Below are 15,321 nucleotides of genomic sequence, written 5' to 3'. Positions count from 1 at the left end.
ATTCTTATAATAATAATTATAATTAATAATAATTGCTTACACTTATATGGCGCTTTTCTGGACACTTCACTCAAAGCGCTTTACAGGTAATGGGGACTCCCCTCCACCACCACCAATGTGCCGGATAATGCGATTCTATCTTGATTTTGCCTAATTCCTTTTAATATGGACTACTGGAAGCACATACATAGCATTGTTGGCTCATTCAGTGAAAAAGCACAATTTTGTAGGAAAGAATAAAATCAAGTGGTACATTCCGGATGAGGTTGGGTGACGTCACCCAGGTTCGTCAGCGTTGGTCCTGACAGATTCTGCGCAGCTTTGAAAAGTTGCGGCGGGAGACAGAGGTTGAATAACTCGACATTTATTTAACCAATATTATTCTTGTAATTGCTACCCAATATGTGGCTATACAACGCATAAGCTTTTTAGTCGCCCCCTGTAAAATTAAATGCAATTCTTTTGGTGAGTTCTGTCCAATAAGGTTTTGAAAAAATCGTTCTTCTTGAAACCGCGTCTGAGATCAGACCGACAGCTGGCAGTGGCTGCAGGAGTCTTGCATCCAGTGACCGTAACGTAAGGCAAGACCAGTGTTAGCCACGACCATGGTGAATAAGGTTAGTGTTCGGCGTTTTCTCTGCATGAAATTCGATCAGTGTCGATTTAATATTTGCAATTTTTTGCTTACATTGCAGTAATTGTAGATACAGAAGTTGAAAATATGAAGCAGTGTAATTTGGATATTTCCTTTTCTGTCTTTATTGAACTCAGCATTGTAATATTCTCACCTATTTCGGTAAAAGCGTTGCGTATCAATTTATATTTTTATTTTTGCTGGCTTTTGGTAACGTTCATTTTGGCGCTGGCGATAACAGCTGACACTGCCTCATGTGTTGCTTGAAAGTCGGACGTCTCAGAGGTCGTGTTTACTACTGCCTCGCTGTCCTAGGATTGAGATCCGTAGTGTTAGCACATCCTGACAGATGGAGAACACAGGAACAATTAAAGGTTTATTCCATGATGAAAAGAAAAGAGACTCAACGTTTCGGTTATGGATTTCAGGTGTGGGGAACTGCAGAAGGGGAACACGTCTTTCATCGGCACATCCGGATTGCTTTAACACGCACGGTGAATTATGGATCCGGTGTTTTTCAAGTACATGTAAATGTTTGCGAAGCTTTTGTTTTCCTCCACAGCGGCAGTTTTAACTATACTGTACATAGTTTCTAAATACAGAGTTTGAAAGAAGTTTGATTGTAGAAATTTCTGAAACACGTAACGTTCTACCCAAATGAGTACTAGCTTTCATCTGTAAATATCGTTACACAGGCACCAAGTATTGAAAGTCCATTTCCTTAATCAACGAAACCTTTTAACAAAGGAGAACGGAGTATTAGCTAGTTTATGTATCACACCATTATGTTTATGAATCAGTTCCAAATACAGATGTGATCAATAAACCAGTAAACAGTATATGTCAATAAACAACTACTCGATATTTATATACTATACTGTATATTGACCAATACATTTGGCTGCATAAACTAGAGCTATACAAAAAAGCATCCCAACAAAACATTTGTCTGTATATTACATTTATCAAACTAAGCTTGATTTCCATATTGTCACTTTCAATAAAGTACTAGGCCTAAACAATCAAAATTGTGTAGTATAAATCAAACATAATATTCTAGTGTTTCTATTGATAATGCTAGTCCTAAACAATCAGTTTTGCATTACACCAGCTAATCAGCGTACTTTGTTAGTTTTAATCAAATTTTAATTTGTAAATTTGTATGCTAGCAGACCTGTATACTTTTTATGCTAATGCAGGTAACCTTCAGTGATGATAATAATAATTCCTTACACTTATATCGCACTTTTCTGGACACTCCACTCAAAGCGCTTTACAGGTAATGGGGACTCCCCTCTACCAGCATCAATGTGCAGTCCCCATCTGGATGATGCGACGGCAGTATGTAGTGTGCCAGTAGGCTCACCACACTCCAGCTATTAGTGGGGAGGAGAGCAGAGTGATGAAGCCGATTCATAGATATCGATTATTAGGAGGCCATGATTGGTAAAGGCCAATGGGAAATTTGGCCAGGATGCTGAGGTAACATCTGTACTCTTTTCAAGAAACATCCTGGGATTTTTAATTACCCCAGAGCGTCAGGACCTCCGTTTTACGTCTCATCAGAAGGACGGTGCGTTTCTACGGTATAGTGTTCCTGTTGCTATTAGGACCCACACGTACTGCACGGTGAGCACCCCCTACTAGCCCCACAGACACCCCTTCCAGCAGCAGTCTTTTTTCCAGGAGGTCTCCCATCCACATACTGTACTGACCAGGCTCACACCTGCTGAGGTTCAGTGAGTTGCAGGGTAATCCTTAAAGTCATATAACAGTAAACAAATACACTGGCACAATAGCAGTATGTAATGCAGTTAAATAAGAGCTAAAACTTTCCAGAGAATCAATAGGTTACATTAATCAATAAAATGTGTTTGTAATACAAAGTCAGTATAGAGTGTCAGTCATTCATTGTAGATATGGTTTTACAGGATTTTTTTTTTTCCAGAAAGTTAAGTTATCCTAAGCCTGTGCCTCATCTGTGCCTGCCCAGTGGTGATGGTGTCAATAGGTATCGCTGGGGCTCTGTTCAGTGTCTCTTGTTCTTATTACATTGTTGAATTTGTTAAATTTGTGAAAGGTGTTGCATTATTATTGTGTTGTTGGCCTTTTGGTGTTGCTGGCTCTCTTGTAGCAATTGTTAACATTAAGCGAGTGATACAGGAATAAAACTAAAATACAGCCTTTTGACTCTCAAGGTTGATAGTTTCCTGGGAATAATACTGGAGCAGGGTCATTCTGGGCTTTGATAGCACCCCAAGAATGATTGTGGGGTAGGGTCGTTTGGTGCTTAATAATGCCCCGAGAATGGCCTGTGTGTCAGTAACAGGTACACCATGAGCATGTATTTGAGAATGAGGGTTAGGAGAAATCTTCATCTGGAACCACCAGTATGATATTGTGTATATTGAATGTGCAAGATGAAAGTGGATTACCTGCGGTGCTGCTTTTTCAAAGGCAGATTCATTTGCTGTTCATAGCTGTGAGAGGACTGATTTTAGCCAAGTGAAGCAAGCCATATGGGGAAGAGGATATACCCCTTGTAGCAGTTATTAAAACATTTAGATTTCAAATTTAGATATAGGTCTGAGGTACGTGAAATAGGAAAACCCTTGGTTCAAGAGCCTTCCTCACTCCCTGGAGAATGCACAGGTTGGTATCAACAATGATATCACACCATTTTTTGTAAACCGGAATAGGTGAGTTAAGGGCTAAGAACCCACAAGAAAGGGCAACCTATTCCAAATTGCCAAACATTTCACAAGTTCACAAGTTCAAGGGTCTCCCAGAAAGCAACTGTCCATTGATTCTAATGATTGAGTTGATTTAAGAGAAAGCTACATTTGAACTAGATTTTTAAAACGAGAGTGATACAGTGTGAGCTAGCAGCCCCATTCTAGCAGTGAAAGTTGTCTCTGCAGGATGTTTATGTAAACTTGCCCTTGTTTTTGTTTTCCTAGTACACTAGTACCTAAAGGGTGTTCAGCCTCCTGCCTGTGGTTTGTAGTGGCCTCTCTTTCTGTCTCTTCATTCTCCCTTCTCCTCTGATCGTGCAGAAACCTCCACGAGCCTCCGGCAGGCCTGCCGGCCCTACACCTTCACGACAAGTATCCTCACAGGTGAGAAATGGTGAGAGAGGGATGAGTGACGTTGTTACACAACTCAGTGAAGTTTTGAAATGAGTGGATTATACAGAAAAGCCCTACGGACAACACAGCAGTGACACAGATGTATGTTTTCTGCTGTGGCCTGAACACAAGCATTTCCAAGGGTTTTTTATGCAGAAACGTCTATGTGAAAAAGGACATAAATGGCACAAGAATAGTTCTGAAATCCACATAATATTTCTGCAAACATTCCCCACGCAAATTTAACCAAATATACAATAAACCCTGTCATGTACATCAAACTAGGCGTCTTTGAAAACCTTGAAATCAGATTAGAATTGCCATGCAATGATTCTTAGATTTTTGTCTGCCTGCCAGTACAAATTTTCATTCTTAATCCTTGATGGTGGATTTCCTTAAAAAGAGATGCCCTTGATTACTGAGTTCATAGTCGGTGAAGCTGCAGCCTCTTTAATTTAATGTGAGCCTTAAGCACTGGGCTCAGACAAAAGCAATTTTGAAGAAGCAGAAAGGTAAAATAGGATGGAAACTAATGAGCCTGATTGCTTATCCCAGGAGAGCACTGTTGTCTTCCGGGAGTCTAACATATTTATTCTCATAGCTGAGTCAGAGGAGAGCTCTAAGTGAAGTGTGCAAATGTGTCCCTGAGTGATGATGAGTGTGTGCTTCCGAGGACAGTAATGAGCTCCCTGGTGGCGTGTCTGTATCTGTCTGCTATAGCATTCATGGTGCTCTGACTTTCTCTGTCCTTCACACAGGCAGTGCATTCAACTGGACTGCTGGACCATTGTGCTTCAGGTTTCATTCACTCTCTGCCTCTCATGCATATCTGAGTGCCATCCCTTTGCCTTTTGGCTCCTGTTCACCTCATCCCTAATTTTTCCCTCAGGTATATTCAGATGACACGCTGTTTTCTAACCTTTAAGGGAAAATTCCAATATGGTCATATACTGTATCTGAGACATTTTCTTTAATAAATATATGCATTGGTGGCACAGTGGTTAGCATTGCTGCCTCACAGTGCTGGGGCCTTGGGTTCAATTCCAGAGGTGGGGTGCCATCTGTGTTTTTGTATGTTCTCTCCTGTTTGCATGGGTTCCCTCTAGGTGCTCCAGTTTCCTCCTATAGTCCAAAGACATACTGGTAGGCTAATTGGCTTCTGGGAAAATTACTCCTGGTGCGGGTGTCTGTGTGTGCCTTGTGTTAAATTGGCTTCCCATCCAGGGTGTATCCTGCTTTGCACCTGCCGGGATGGGCTCCTGCTCATCCGCAACCCTGTATTAGAAGAAGCAGTTAGAAGTTGGATGATATATATGCATTTTACATGCATCTGATGGATTGAGTTTGACATCATATTTTTTTTTCTTTTTTAAAACATAAAAAGTAATAAACCTGTTTACTTATTATGTAGCCACTCAGTTTGAAATTTCTGGTTCTCAAGTGTCTTGGTTCCTTAAGGAATCCAATCACTTTATAAAGAGTTAGACATTCTCTTTTGATATTCTAACCTACAGAACCATTCATCTGATTCATAGCCCAGCTCTACAGTGCTCTGCAGGGTTAGTGCTGACAGGAAGAGCAGTGTTTTTTTTTCTTTAACATCATTGCAAAACCTACAGGTGCATTGCAAGTCTAAGGAGTCGCTGTTGTGCCAAGAACTGAAAGAATTTTAACCAACTAATCTCAATCCCACACTATAGCCAATAGTTTTCTTTCTCTTGGGGAATCCTAGTCATAGCTGACAAGTGATTCAGGATTGAGTTAGCATGTGGCCATGTGGTAGAGCCCCATAAAGTTAATAGAACAGTACTCTCATAATGATCATGATCAAGATCATGTGAATCTTCCCCCAGTCACTTGTTCATTTAAAATTAATCAGAACTGAAAAGCCCTATCACTGTTCAGAATTGGGAACCCCTGAGAATGTGGAGGGGAGAATGTGTTTTGGGTGCTGCTATGTAAATAACTTTTATATGTTTGCAGGACAAGCTCCGTGTTGTCTTCCCAACTTCCTGTCTCATGTAACAGCAATTTAGAATTGCCATAACAGGAAGTAGCATGTGGTGTAAACTGTTTTTACAGAATAGCATTGCCCAAGATCCAGTCCTGGGCTACGACTAGCGGTTGTTGTTTTATTTCTTTTTACACCACAAATCATCCTACATGTCTAATGTTAAATGTACCCCTATGTTTGATATGACATTGAACATGTTTGCATGTTTCTGGGTTAGTGATGTACAATTTGGACATAAGACGATTTTGAACACCTTGCAGGGGAGTCTTTGCTCAAAGCCCGATTTGTCGGTGGGTCACCAGGCCTGCACAATCCATCGCTTAAAGGCTCTGTGCAGAAGGAGCGCCAGGAAGCAGAAAAAAACCTGGAGATTAAACACTGTATTTTTTTTTCTCTAGGTGGCAGTGTCCAAAGGGAAGACCCAGCGTAGTGAGCCCCAGAAAAAGAAAGGTGAGATGGAAATAAGAGCTGTTTGGGAGACAGGGGGTGCTTGTGTTTGGATTGCTGTAGCCCTTTCACCAGGCCTGCCTAGCAGTATCTGTATTTGCTAATCTGTATGTTTGAAATAAATGGGAGATTATGAATGTCTGCCTGGGACACTAACTCCAGCTTCTTAATGACTGTGGTCAAATCCCTCGCAATCCTGTTTGTATTGATAACTTGTATTTTATCTTGTAGATCCTATCTGCAAGGATGGATGGGTTTCAAGAGATAAAGCATAATAAACATTTTTTTCCAGATACTAGATACCAATATTTGCATAAGTATACATCTGGGAAGCAAACAGACTCTGCAAAATTAAACTAAAAAGAGTGTGTGACTGCTTACAGTCACAACTGAAAATGCTAATCTAGCATCTAAATCTTGTCTTGCGTGCTTGCATCAAGAGGGGGCGCTCCTGCAACACTGCTCTGTGTGATGTTGTCTGCCTTCCATTTACTGACTCCAAGCAGTTCAAGGTTCTAGCCCTTGCCTATTTTGCACAGCTTCTCTAATTATTTAAATGAAAAATTATTGATGCAATAAAACCCTAAACACTTTCATTTTGCAAAAAGGATTATTTGCTGTAAAACCCTTGTTTGCTGTTTTTTCTACAAAGGTTGGGCACAGGTTTGTCAGAATAGTACACTGTAGGCTTTAGCAAGGTCAAGAAAGCATGCTCATCTTCTATCAAGAATTTCCTTTGTCTCTACATGCCACAAAAAAACTTGCAGTCTACCTTCTGTACGCTCCTAAGAGACTACCGCCCCCATGTCTGGGACACTTTTCCTAGGTTTGTCAAGGACTGAAACACATCTAACACATTTTAAGAAATTTGCTTTTTTAGTGTTTGAACCAAGTCTGTGTTTATCTCTACCTTTTTTATCTTTTTGCACAGTGAATTAAATGTGCTGTATTAAGTCTTTTATCAGGACCCTGAAGTGGAAGATCAGGTTTCAGTTAATGTCATATTTGAGTTCAAATGTTGTAACTGTTAGAAAATAATATAATACTTCTACTAAAATTCCCCCTTGTTGTACAGTAGTAATTTAAACTGTTTTAATAACCTATAAAGCTTTCATATCTTTTTTTACAGCTCTGTTATTTTGAGTTTACATTGCATTGAGCCAAGTCAGCTAAGTAATAATTACCTTAGATCTAACTCCAGAGAGATCCAGTATTAACAAGTTAAAAAGTTTTTTCCAGGTTCTCAGATTTTATTTTTTTGCAGAATGCTGCTACACAGCAAATTACAAACCTTTGTTGAATCAGAGACTTGAACTTCAAATGGTTTTCCTAGCTCTGCATGGTTGAACTTTTCCTGTGATTCTCTCCAGTGTGTTCCGTGGTGCTTCCTGCTGGAAAGAAAGGGAAAGTCTTGAAGGATTGGAAGCCCTTGCCCAAATCCTCCTTGCAGTATCTAAGCGAAACCCTAAATATGGCAATTTTGTAAGTGCTCACAACACACTGCTGACAACACGCTCTTCATCCCTTATCTTATCTTGACTTTCAGACTGAACTCTTGTCAATATATACTATAAACAATTTTAAAATGAATTCATTTATTATTTACTTGTAGAGGATGGCTTTCTGGCAAGAGTAGGTTCATATATGAAGAGTATCAGGAACTGAATTTTATTTAATTGTTTTTTGACTATTTTAAAATGTTTGATCATGCCTGTAGTGGAGGAAAGTAATGATCTGAAAGCTGCTTTTGGATGGAATTCTGGGGGCTCAGTCCTTTTTACAAGACGATATCTTGCAGGGTAGACAGTATCTGCCACATGCGGTGCAGATGTGCAGTTCAGCATGCTGAGCCGGTAGCAGGACTGAGGGAGTGGTCAGAGACTAGTTGTAGGGCGGTGGTATCTCAGTGTCTGATGGTCAGCCAAAGGGTCTGAGGGTCACAGAATCACAATAATGACTATTCAGTGGAGGACTATAGTATCTCACTGGTCAGAGAGACAGACAAAGGATCTGATTGTCTGATTTCTTCCCTTTATCTGTATCTCTCATCTTCCATTCATTTCTCTTTTTCTTCTCATTGCTCTCTCTGCCTCATTTTGCTTTTCCTCCTGCTCTTTCTCTTTCTCTCAGGTCAGTGTTGTCTTCGAGCCGGAAGGATCGAGAAGAGCTTCAGAGACAACTCAACAAGCAGAAGGACAGGTGAGGGTGGTGCTCTCAAGGCTGTGTCGAGTTGTCACTGGACAGTGGCCCGAGTATAGCCACTACACTCCTTTTGCTTGAAAGATTATAACAGCTCATAATTCATAACAACATAATGACAGCTTCATAGGCTACATGTGCTGCCAGTGTAGACTTCAGAGTTCTACCCATTGAACGGCTGCGTAACTGGACATCAGATGTCAATAAAAATTGTGCGTAGTGTAGATTAGCCTTAAGAGTTTTTTGTGGGCAGTGTAAGCATGTGGCAAGTTTGTAATGCCAGCAACTTATCTTACATTTTGTTTTCAAAAGTGTTGTGGTAAATAGTATACTTTAGGTGTAGCTTCTGGATTGCAGAATCTCATGGGGACAGAGACCTTTGCTGTGTCACAGTCTGGTCCACAGCAGCTCCAGTCTCGCAAAGCTCTTTGCTGTGACCCTGAGAACCATGACTTCACATTGCCTGCCAGATCAAGCCTTTCTCTGTTCTTTTATACAAAGCAATTTCACTAACCTGTAGTACTGATCAGACACAGATTCAAAAGCTAATTTCACCACACAGTGGTGAAAGGTAAGTGAAAGGGACCTCATTTAAACTTTGACTCATAAACATGAGAAAGGTTATAGATGAAAGTAGGCCATTTGACCTCTGTAACCTTTTGGTAGTTAGTCTATAATAGCTAAATGATCTGAGGATCTGATCCAGCTGTTTCCCGAAAGACTTGTTACTAATTAGAACCTTTACGATACTTTGTGACTACTTAAGGAGTCGATAGAGACACTGGGGTTTGACCCAAATAAGCTAATTTTCTTTCCATCCCCACCCTTGATTTTTCATTTGTGGTTTCAAGTTAAACTCAGAAATTACCCATACAGACAGGATACTATAAAAATGCACAGAACGCATCCGCATTTGTCTGTGTTTAAAAATCAAAGTGTGCAGAAAGTGGAAGAGTTGTTGATATCTTTGAAAGTTTAAACATAAGAGTTCCCTCTTATCTCCCTGTCTGCAGTTAAGAACTCTAGTACTGTTGTAGAAACTACATTGTCAATGAAGGACCAATGTCTGTGGAAATTTCTTGCTGCTGGCACATGTGACACCATCATAGTATTATGCCATTTAAAAATTAAGAGGACCAGTTAGCAGGAGTGATACTGAAGCAAGCTGAGCCGTGTTCTTGATATTAAGGCATTTTAGCGTCCCAGCATACCTGTATTATATGTTCTTAATGAAAGCATTGATTAACTAATGTTTGATTAAAACATAAAAAATGTAATGTCTGTTAGAAACATTAAAATCAGTGTGGAAAGTTGTGGGTTACTTAAAATATCATCATTATGTTTGGCTCAATTTGTGATCTCCTCCCCAAGTCTTATACTTTCTGAAATCAAATGTAAATGTTTCAGGAGACCATTAATTTCATTTTGGAACCATAAATAGTGTACATCACAAAGCAGGTCCATGTCATGGAACTTTTTGAAATGTTATTTTTTTCTGAATCCGTATTGTGGCAAAGCTAAAATTGTGATTCTGAGCTTCTTCCCCAGATTCCACAGAATGATTAAAGCTTTAATACAGGATGTGATCAGTGACACTGGCAGAATGGAAAGTATTAGTTTTAAATTGTTCAGCTTGAGGTAGATTAAAGAGCTCAGATAACTGTGTTTTGCAGTCTGTTCTCTTTTTTTTAACATGCTTATCTGTGGAAATCAGTGTTACACTCAACAGCAATTTGAGTTGTTTAACATTAGCAGTTTGGGTTTTTCCAACAGGAGGTCTGTGTACACCAGGGGTCTATATAATATAACCAGAAATAATGCCTTCTAGTTTTTGTTCCATCTTATTTAGTCAGTTGAATAACAGGATGGTTACACGTTTCTGGGACTTTTCTTAGTTCTATACACTGTTATTTAAAGTATTCACTTCATTAAAGGCACTTAAAACACTTCAGAGCTTGGTAAAATTACACAGTTAATTAGAATTGTGTCCCTAGGTCCTCTAGAAACTGTTTCAGACCACTGCTGTAGACTTGCTTTTGGCAGAGCTGCATCTCTAATCTGTGAGGGGACTAATGGTCTGACTCCCAGAGCATAGCAGTTTGGTTTCCTCCAGGTTTGCCAGGTGATGACCCCAGTAAGTTCGTAAACCAGCACCACGTGAAGGATGTTGTGCATTTGACACACTTCTAAGTAAAGCGGAGAACCAAGGGAACAGTGGAGGTAACCTGAGATTTAGAAATCTTGTCGCATGTTTCCTCTTTTTCAGTAAAACTGGTGGAACAGCCGGCAGCTTGTAAAACTGGAGCGAGTCACAGCTCTGTGCAGATTGGAGTATGCTTTTTATTACTGGGTTTCTAATTTTTGAGAAATTGATAAATTTTCATTTTGTAGAAAAAAATCATTAAAATGTTTCCATATTACTTTTTTATAGTAGTTCCTGTTTTACTCAAAGGATTTAGACTTCTGTGCACCATGTCATGGTGACATGATTTTTATAAAAACCTTTCGAGATGGTTCTTGCCATGAAAGTTAAGAAAACTCAAGGTTAGAGTTGCAGTTTATCTGGTGTAAGTTCTGCACTCTGAATTCCAAGTTCATAAAGCAGCCAGGCAGTGTGAACTTTGTGGCAGTGCAGGAAGCACTAATGGCCTAGGCCCAAAATGCTTTGCTGCAATGTATGGCACTTGAGGGGCTAAAGAGCCGAATATGGTATCGGTGGGTTTTTCTTGTCTTTTTGAACATCATCAGGCAACATTGAAATGTGAGTCATTGGGGAAAAAAAAGGCACTGTACATTTTTACAAAATAGACAGGTGGCTACCTTGTTGATATTTAAAAAGGAAAAGTTGTACATTCTTGTGAAAGGGAAAAATATTATCAATTAGACAATGAGAATAGCCAGTTTCCCTGTCTCCATTTTAGAATTCCAATTTATTAATTCTTCTTTCTTTCCTCTGCAATAAAACATAAGAAAATCACAGCTGTTGTGAGTGAAGACAGTCCTGTTAAAACCTCCTACCAAAGGAACAAAGCTCCTCATCTCTCTGTGGTCCTGATTGTGCACTTTGTGTTTTTTTAAACATGCTTATCTGTGGAAATTAGTGTTACACTCAACACTTATTACAGCAATTTGAGCTGTTTAACATTAGCAGTTTGAGTTTTTCCAACAGCAGGTCTGCCTACACCAGGGGCCTCAAAATAATGCCTTCTAGTTTTTGTTCCATCGTGCGTAGTCCCTCCTCTGCAATAAAAGGTAAGAAAATGACGGCTGTTCTGAGTGAAAACAGCCCTTTTAAAACCTCCTAACAAACGAACAAAGCTCCTCATCTCTCTGTGGTCCTGACCTGGGATTGTACAACTTAGGTTTTTTAAACGTGCTTATCTGTTGAAATCTGTTACACTCAACACCTTGTGTCTCTGCAGTTTTCTGGCTCACTGCGCACAGCTGAAAGTGCCCTCTACAAACCAGGGTGACATGAGAAGGATTAAACAGCTTCATCAAGTAGAGAAAGAGAAGCTTGATATTGGCAAAAACACCCTCCACAAACTAGAGGTGACAGATGGCTGGGGTGTGAAAGGAAGGGGCAGGCCAAGGAAATCAGTGAGAGGGTTAATAAGGGAGTTATGCTTAGAATGATAGATAGCCCTAAACAGAGAGATATATAAAAAAGTGAGACTATATACAGGAAGTCATTCTGGTCACATAAAAGATTACTACTGTTAAGGTCAGTCATACTATGGTGGTTTCACTGACCTTTGAATGTGCCACTAAGCTATTTGTCTCTATAATGTGCAGCGTTGGCAAATCTAGTAGTTAAAGGTGTCAAATGACTCCTGCTTGTGCAAAAAAAACTTATCTTTTTGGCTCTAGGTGGTAGCGGGTGCTTGTAGTGTGATGTGTGTGGTACTGTACTAATCAGTGTTGCCAGGACAGTGAGTTGTGTGGTACAGTGTGCCTGTGTGTTGTGTATAATGTTGTGCTGTTCTATATTAGCAGGACAAGGTGAGCTGTGTGGTACAGTGTGCCAAAGTATTGTGTGTGACACTGTGGTGTTCTGTATTGGCAGGACAATGTGAGCTGTGTGGTCAAAACACTGGAAGAGATGGAAGTTGAGAAGAACAGCCTACAAGAAAGGATCAGCACTCTCAGGGTGCAGCAGGAGAAGTTGGAGAGATGCACCCAAAAGGTACTACAACTCAGGGGGTCTGATTTTATTTAAAATTAGGTAAAAAGTTACAAGGTTGAGCTTAATGGAGCTTACAAGCTGTTACATTGGTCCGTTTGTTCCAAAAAAACAAACCATTTGTACCATGAAAAAAACAGTTGGACAGAGAAATCTTAAACTAGTGTGATTCAAATATTTATAAATGGTTATAATACATTTTAACATTAAGTAGAGCTTTTGCTTTCTCTTGCTGTATAAGGTTATTTTGCATAATACCTCAATTAAAAAAAAATATATTTGTGCTTTGTAAAAAAGAAATGCCGAAATTTTAAATGATTGTGTGAATTCTAAGTTAAAAATGAAAGCAAAATTGTCTGAAGGCTGGATAAATGAACTTCTGCTTCCTGGGTTTTACTGTATGTGCTTTGTGGTTTCTTGCAGGTGCTGCCGCGGCCAGGGCCTGAAGCCCTACAGCTGCCCCGCCTTCCTCCCCGGAGCTTTACAGCCCCCCTGCTTCAGGTACATCGGCACCGCCTCACACCCACAGATTGGACAGTCGGTCCTAACATCCCACACAGTCTCAAGAAAGATACTGAGATCTCCTTAAGGCCCTGATCATACACACACAAACAACTGTAAATTCCTTTAAGACACTAACACAGTGTAAATTAAAGCTTTCAGAGCTTTCTGAGTTCTTCGCAGTGTTATCAAGGTTTCACAAGTCCTTGATCAGCTGTAGTTCTAGACTGCCTTCCCTAATTTAAAATGAAGTCCAGTGGTTATCAAGAGTCAGGATGTTTGAAAATACTAATTCGACCCTTTTAGGAAGAAGAAACAGTGTATGGTTACAAATGTAGGACTTTGAGGTAAAACTAAGGTGAAGGTGGTGTCACAGTTAATGTCACCGTCACCCCCTAAACAAATATGGTATCTCAGTGACAGAAGTGTCATGAATTCAGGTCTTTTCATTTGCAGCTGGTGAATGAATTTGGGAGGGATCCTGATCATTAGTGAACCGTGTCTGGTGGGCCATAGTTTCCTAACCACAAACTGCACTGCAGCTCCAGTAGTCCCCCACCACCACATCTAAATACTTTGGCTCTGCTGTTAGTGGTCCTGTGGGGGATAATTAATCGCTAGAGAAATCTTCCAAGTAGTGGAGACAAGCATTTAAGAAGCTTCAGAAATGAATCCAAATGCTGTGATGAAAAAGCTTTTTAGGTAGAAAAATGGCAAGATCTAATGGGACTAATGATCTGTTCTCTTTATAACCTTGAAGTTTTAGGGCATTTGCTCTCTGGCACTCTCTCCCCCTGCCACCTGATGGCTCATGTTTTGGCAGGAGCAGATGATGAAGATGTTGCCCAACCCCGGTATAGCTCTTCAGCTTGGACAAGCCCTGCAGGCCTCCAAGGAGATGAAGGACATCATGGCCTTTCTGGAGCTAGCGCATGACCAAGTCGACCGCCTTGAGCACTACTCACGGTCTGGGCCTGAGACTGCCTCCGAGGGCCAGAGGAGCAGTAGCCCTGAAGCAGCACAGTAGCCCGCAGCCTCAGTGTGCTGCTGCATTGCGGGGCCTAGTGCTGCCATTTCCTCTCTTACTCTGTGAAACTGTCTTCCTGCTCTACAGACCACAGAGGTTTATATGTTGGTTAGAATATCACCATGGTTTTTTGTTTACAGACTTAGTGGTTTCTGCTTTGTCCTTTACTAGGTTTGGCTTAATTTTATTAATTTTCACAATAACAAAGCCTTTCTGAAATATCATAACACCTTCTAAAGCCACTTTTCACTGCATGTAATAACTGCTTCCATAGCAAAAACAGGGAACAGAGCACAAGGGAGCCTGTGGGAACTAGAGCACTGCAGACCAAGGGTACAGAAATGCTGTATCCTGTTCTCTATCAGCTGTATATCATCCCCCTCATTGTCCCTCTGCCCCTGCGACATGGTGAACCTGGAGTGCTGTTTTACTCAACTAAAATAACCTTGTGGATTTTTTTTTTCCTTCCAGGGTTAAACACGTCAAAATCTTAACTTGTCGATTATGACAAACCCTTAAGTCCTGAGTTAGTAAGGTTATTCTTTCATAATAAAAACAAAACTAGACAGCCGTTTAGCATCGGTCTACAGAACATAGTCTAACTGGAACTATGTTCCAATTCAGCAGTTTTGTTTTTTTACCGTAGATCTAAAGGCGGCAGTTGACAGCAAGTCAGAACTTTTTGTCCCATTTGCTTGGAATTTATCGAACTAATGTTTTGGCTCAAAAATGTTCCTTTGTCAAGGCACTATATATTCAATCCTTCTTTTAGATGCAGAAATCTGAGTTTTTTCTTGCATTCTCCTTTTATAACACCTATTTCCAAAGCCTGCATTCTTCACACTAATAATTTGATATATTTGCAGATTATATATACAAAATCAATAGAATCAAACCCTTTTTATCATATTGTCTTTCATTTGCTGATGATTTGTTGTTAAATGTGATATGTAGAAAAACTTTAAAATAAAGTTTGTGAATGTGTCTTGCAGATCATTTTACAATCTCATATACATACAGTAGTTTATTTTTCTTCTGAAGTTGATACGTCATAAGAGGATCAACTGTACTTTGCCCCTCCGTCCTTTCATGTGTTCTCCTGGTGTAGTGCATACATGCACAGAGAAATGTAGGCTGAATTAAACTGGTCTGGAAGATGGAATTTCTGAAAATTGCATTCACATCCAT

At 40.0% G+C, this 15,321-nt stretch overlaps 1 protein-coding gene across 4 annotated transcripts; it reads left to right on the top strand.

Moving 5' to 3' along the window:
• Positions 1-286: 286 nt before the first annotated feature.
• On the top strand, positions 287-15,124 carry cenpq (centromere protein Q). 4 transcript variants are annotated; one of them, XM_015361831.2, is made up of 10 exons: positions 287-617; positions 1,063-1,128; positions 3,691-3,753; positions 6,175-6,226; positions 7,594-7,705; positions 8,354-8,422; positions 11,845-11,974; positions 12,489-12,608; positions 13,029-13,106; positions 13,936-15,124. In XM_015361831.2, the coding sequence occupies exons 1-10, from the start codon at positions 606-608 to the stop codon at positions 14,131-14,133; spliced, it is 900 nt and encodes a 299-aa protein (XP_015217317.1). In that variant the 5' UTR covers positions 287-605; the 3' UTR covers positions 14,134-15,124. The 4 variants fall into 4 exon arrangements, with proteins under 4 accessions (XP_015217317.1, XP_015217319.1, XP_015217316.1 ...); XM_015361833.2 differs by having other exon boundaries at positions 13,867-13,955; XM_015361830.2 differs by having other exon boundaries at positions 288-617; positions 13,930-15,124.
• The last annotated feature ends 197 nt before the right edge of the window (positions 15,125-15,321 follow it).

This window comes from Lepisosteus oculatus, chromosome 13 (assembly GCF_040954835.1).
Source record: "Lepisosteus oculatus isolate fLepOcu1 chromosome 13, fLepOcu1.hap2, whole genome shotgun sequence".
NCBI classification, from domain to species: Eukaryota; Metazoa; Chordata; class Actinopteri; order Semionotiformes; family Lepisosteidae; genus Lepisosteus; species Lepisosteus oculatus.
This window is presented reverse-complemented; position numbering and strand designations above follow the sequence as displayed.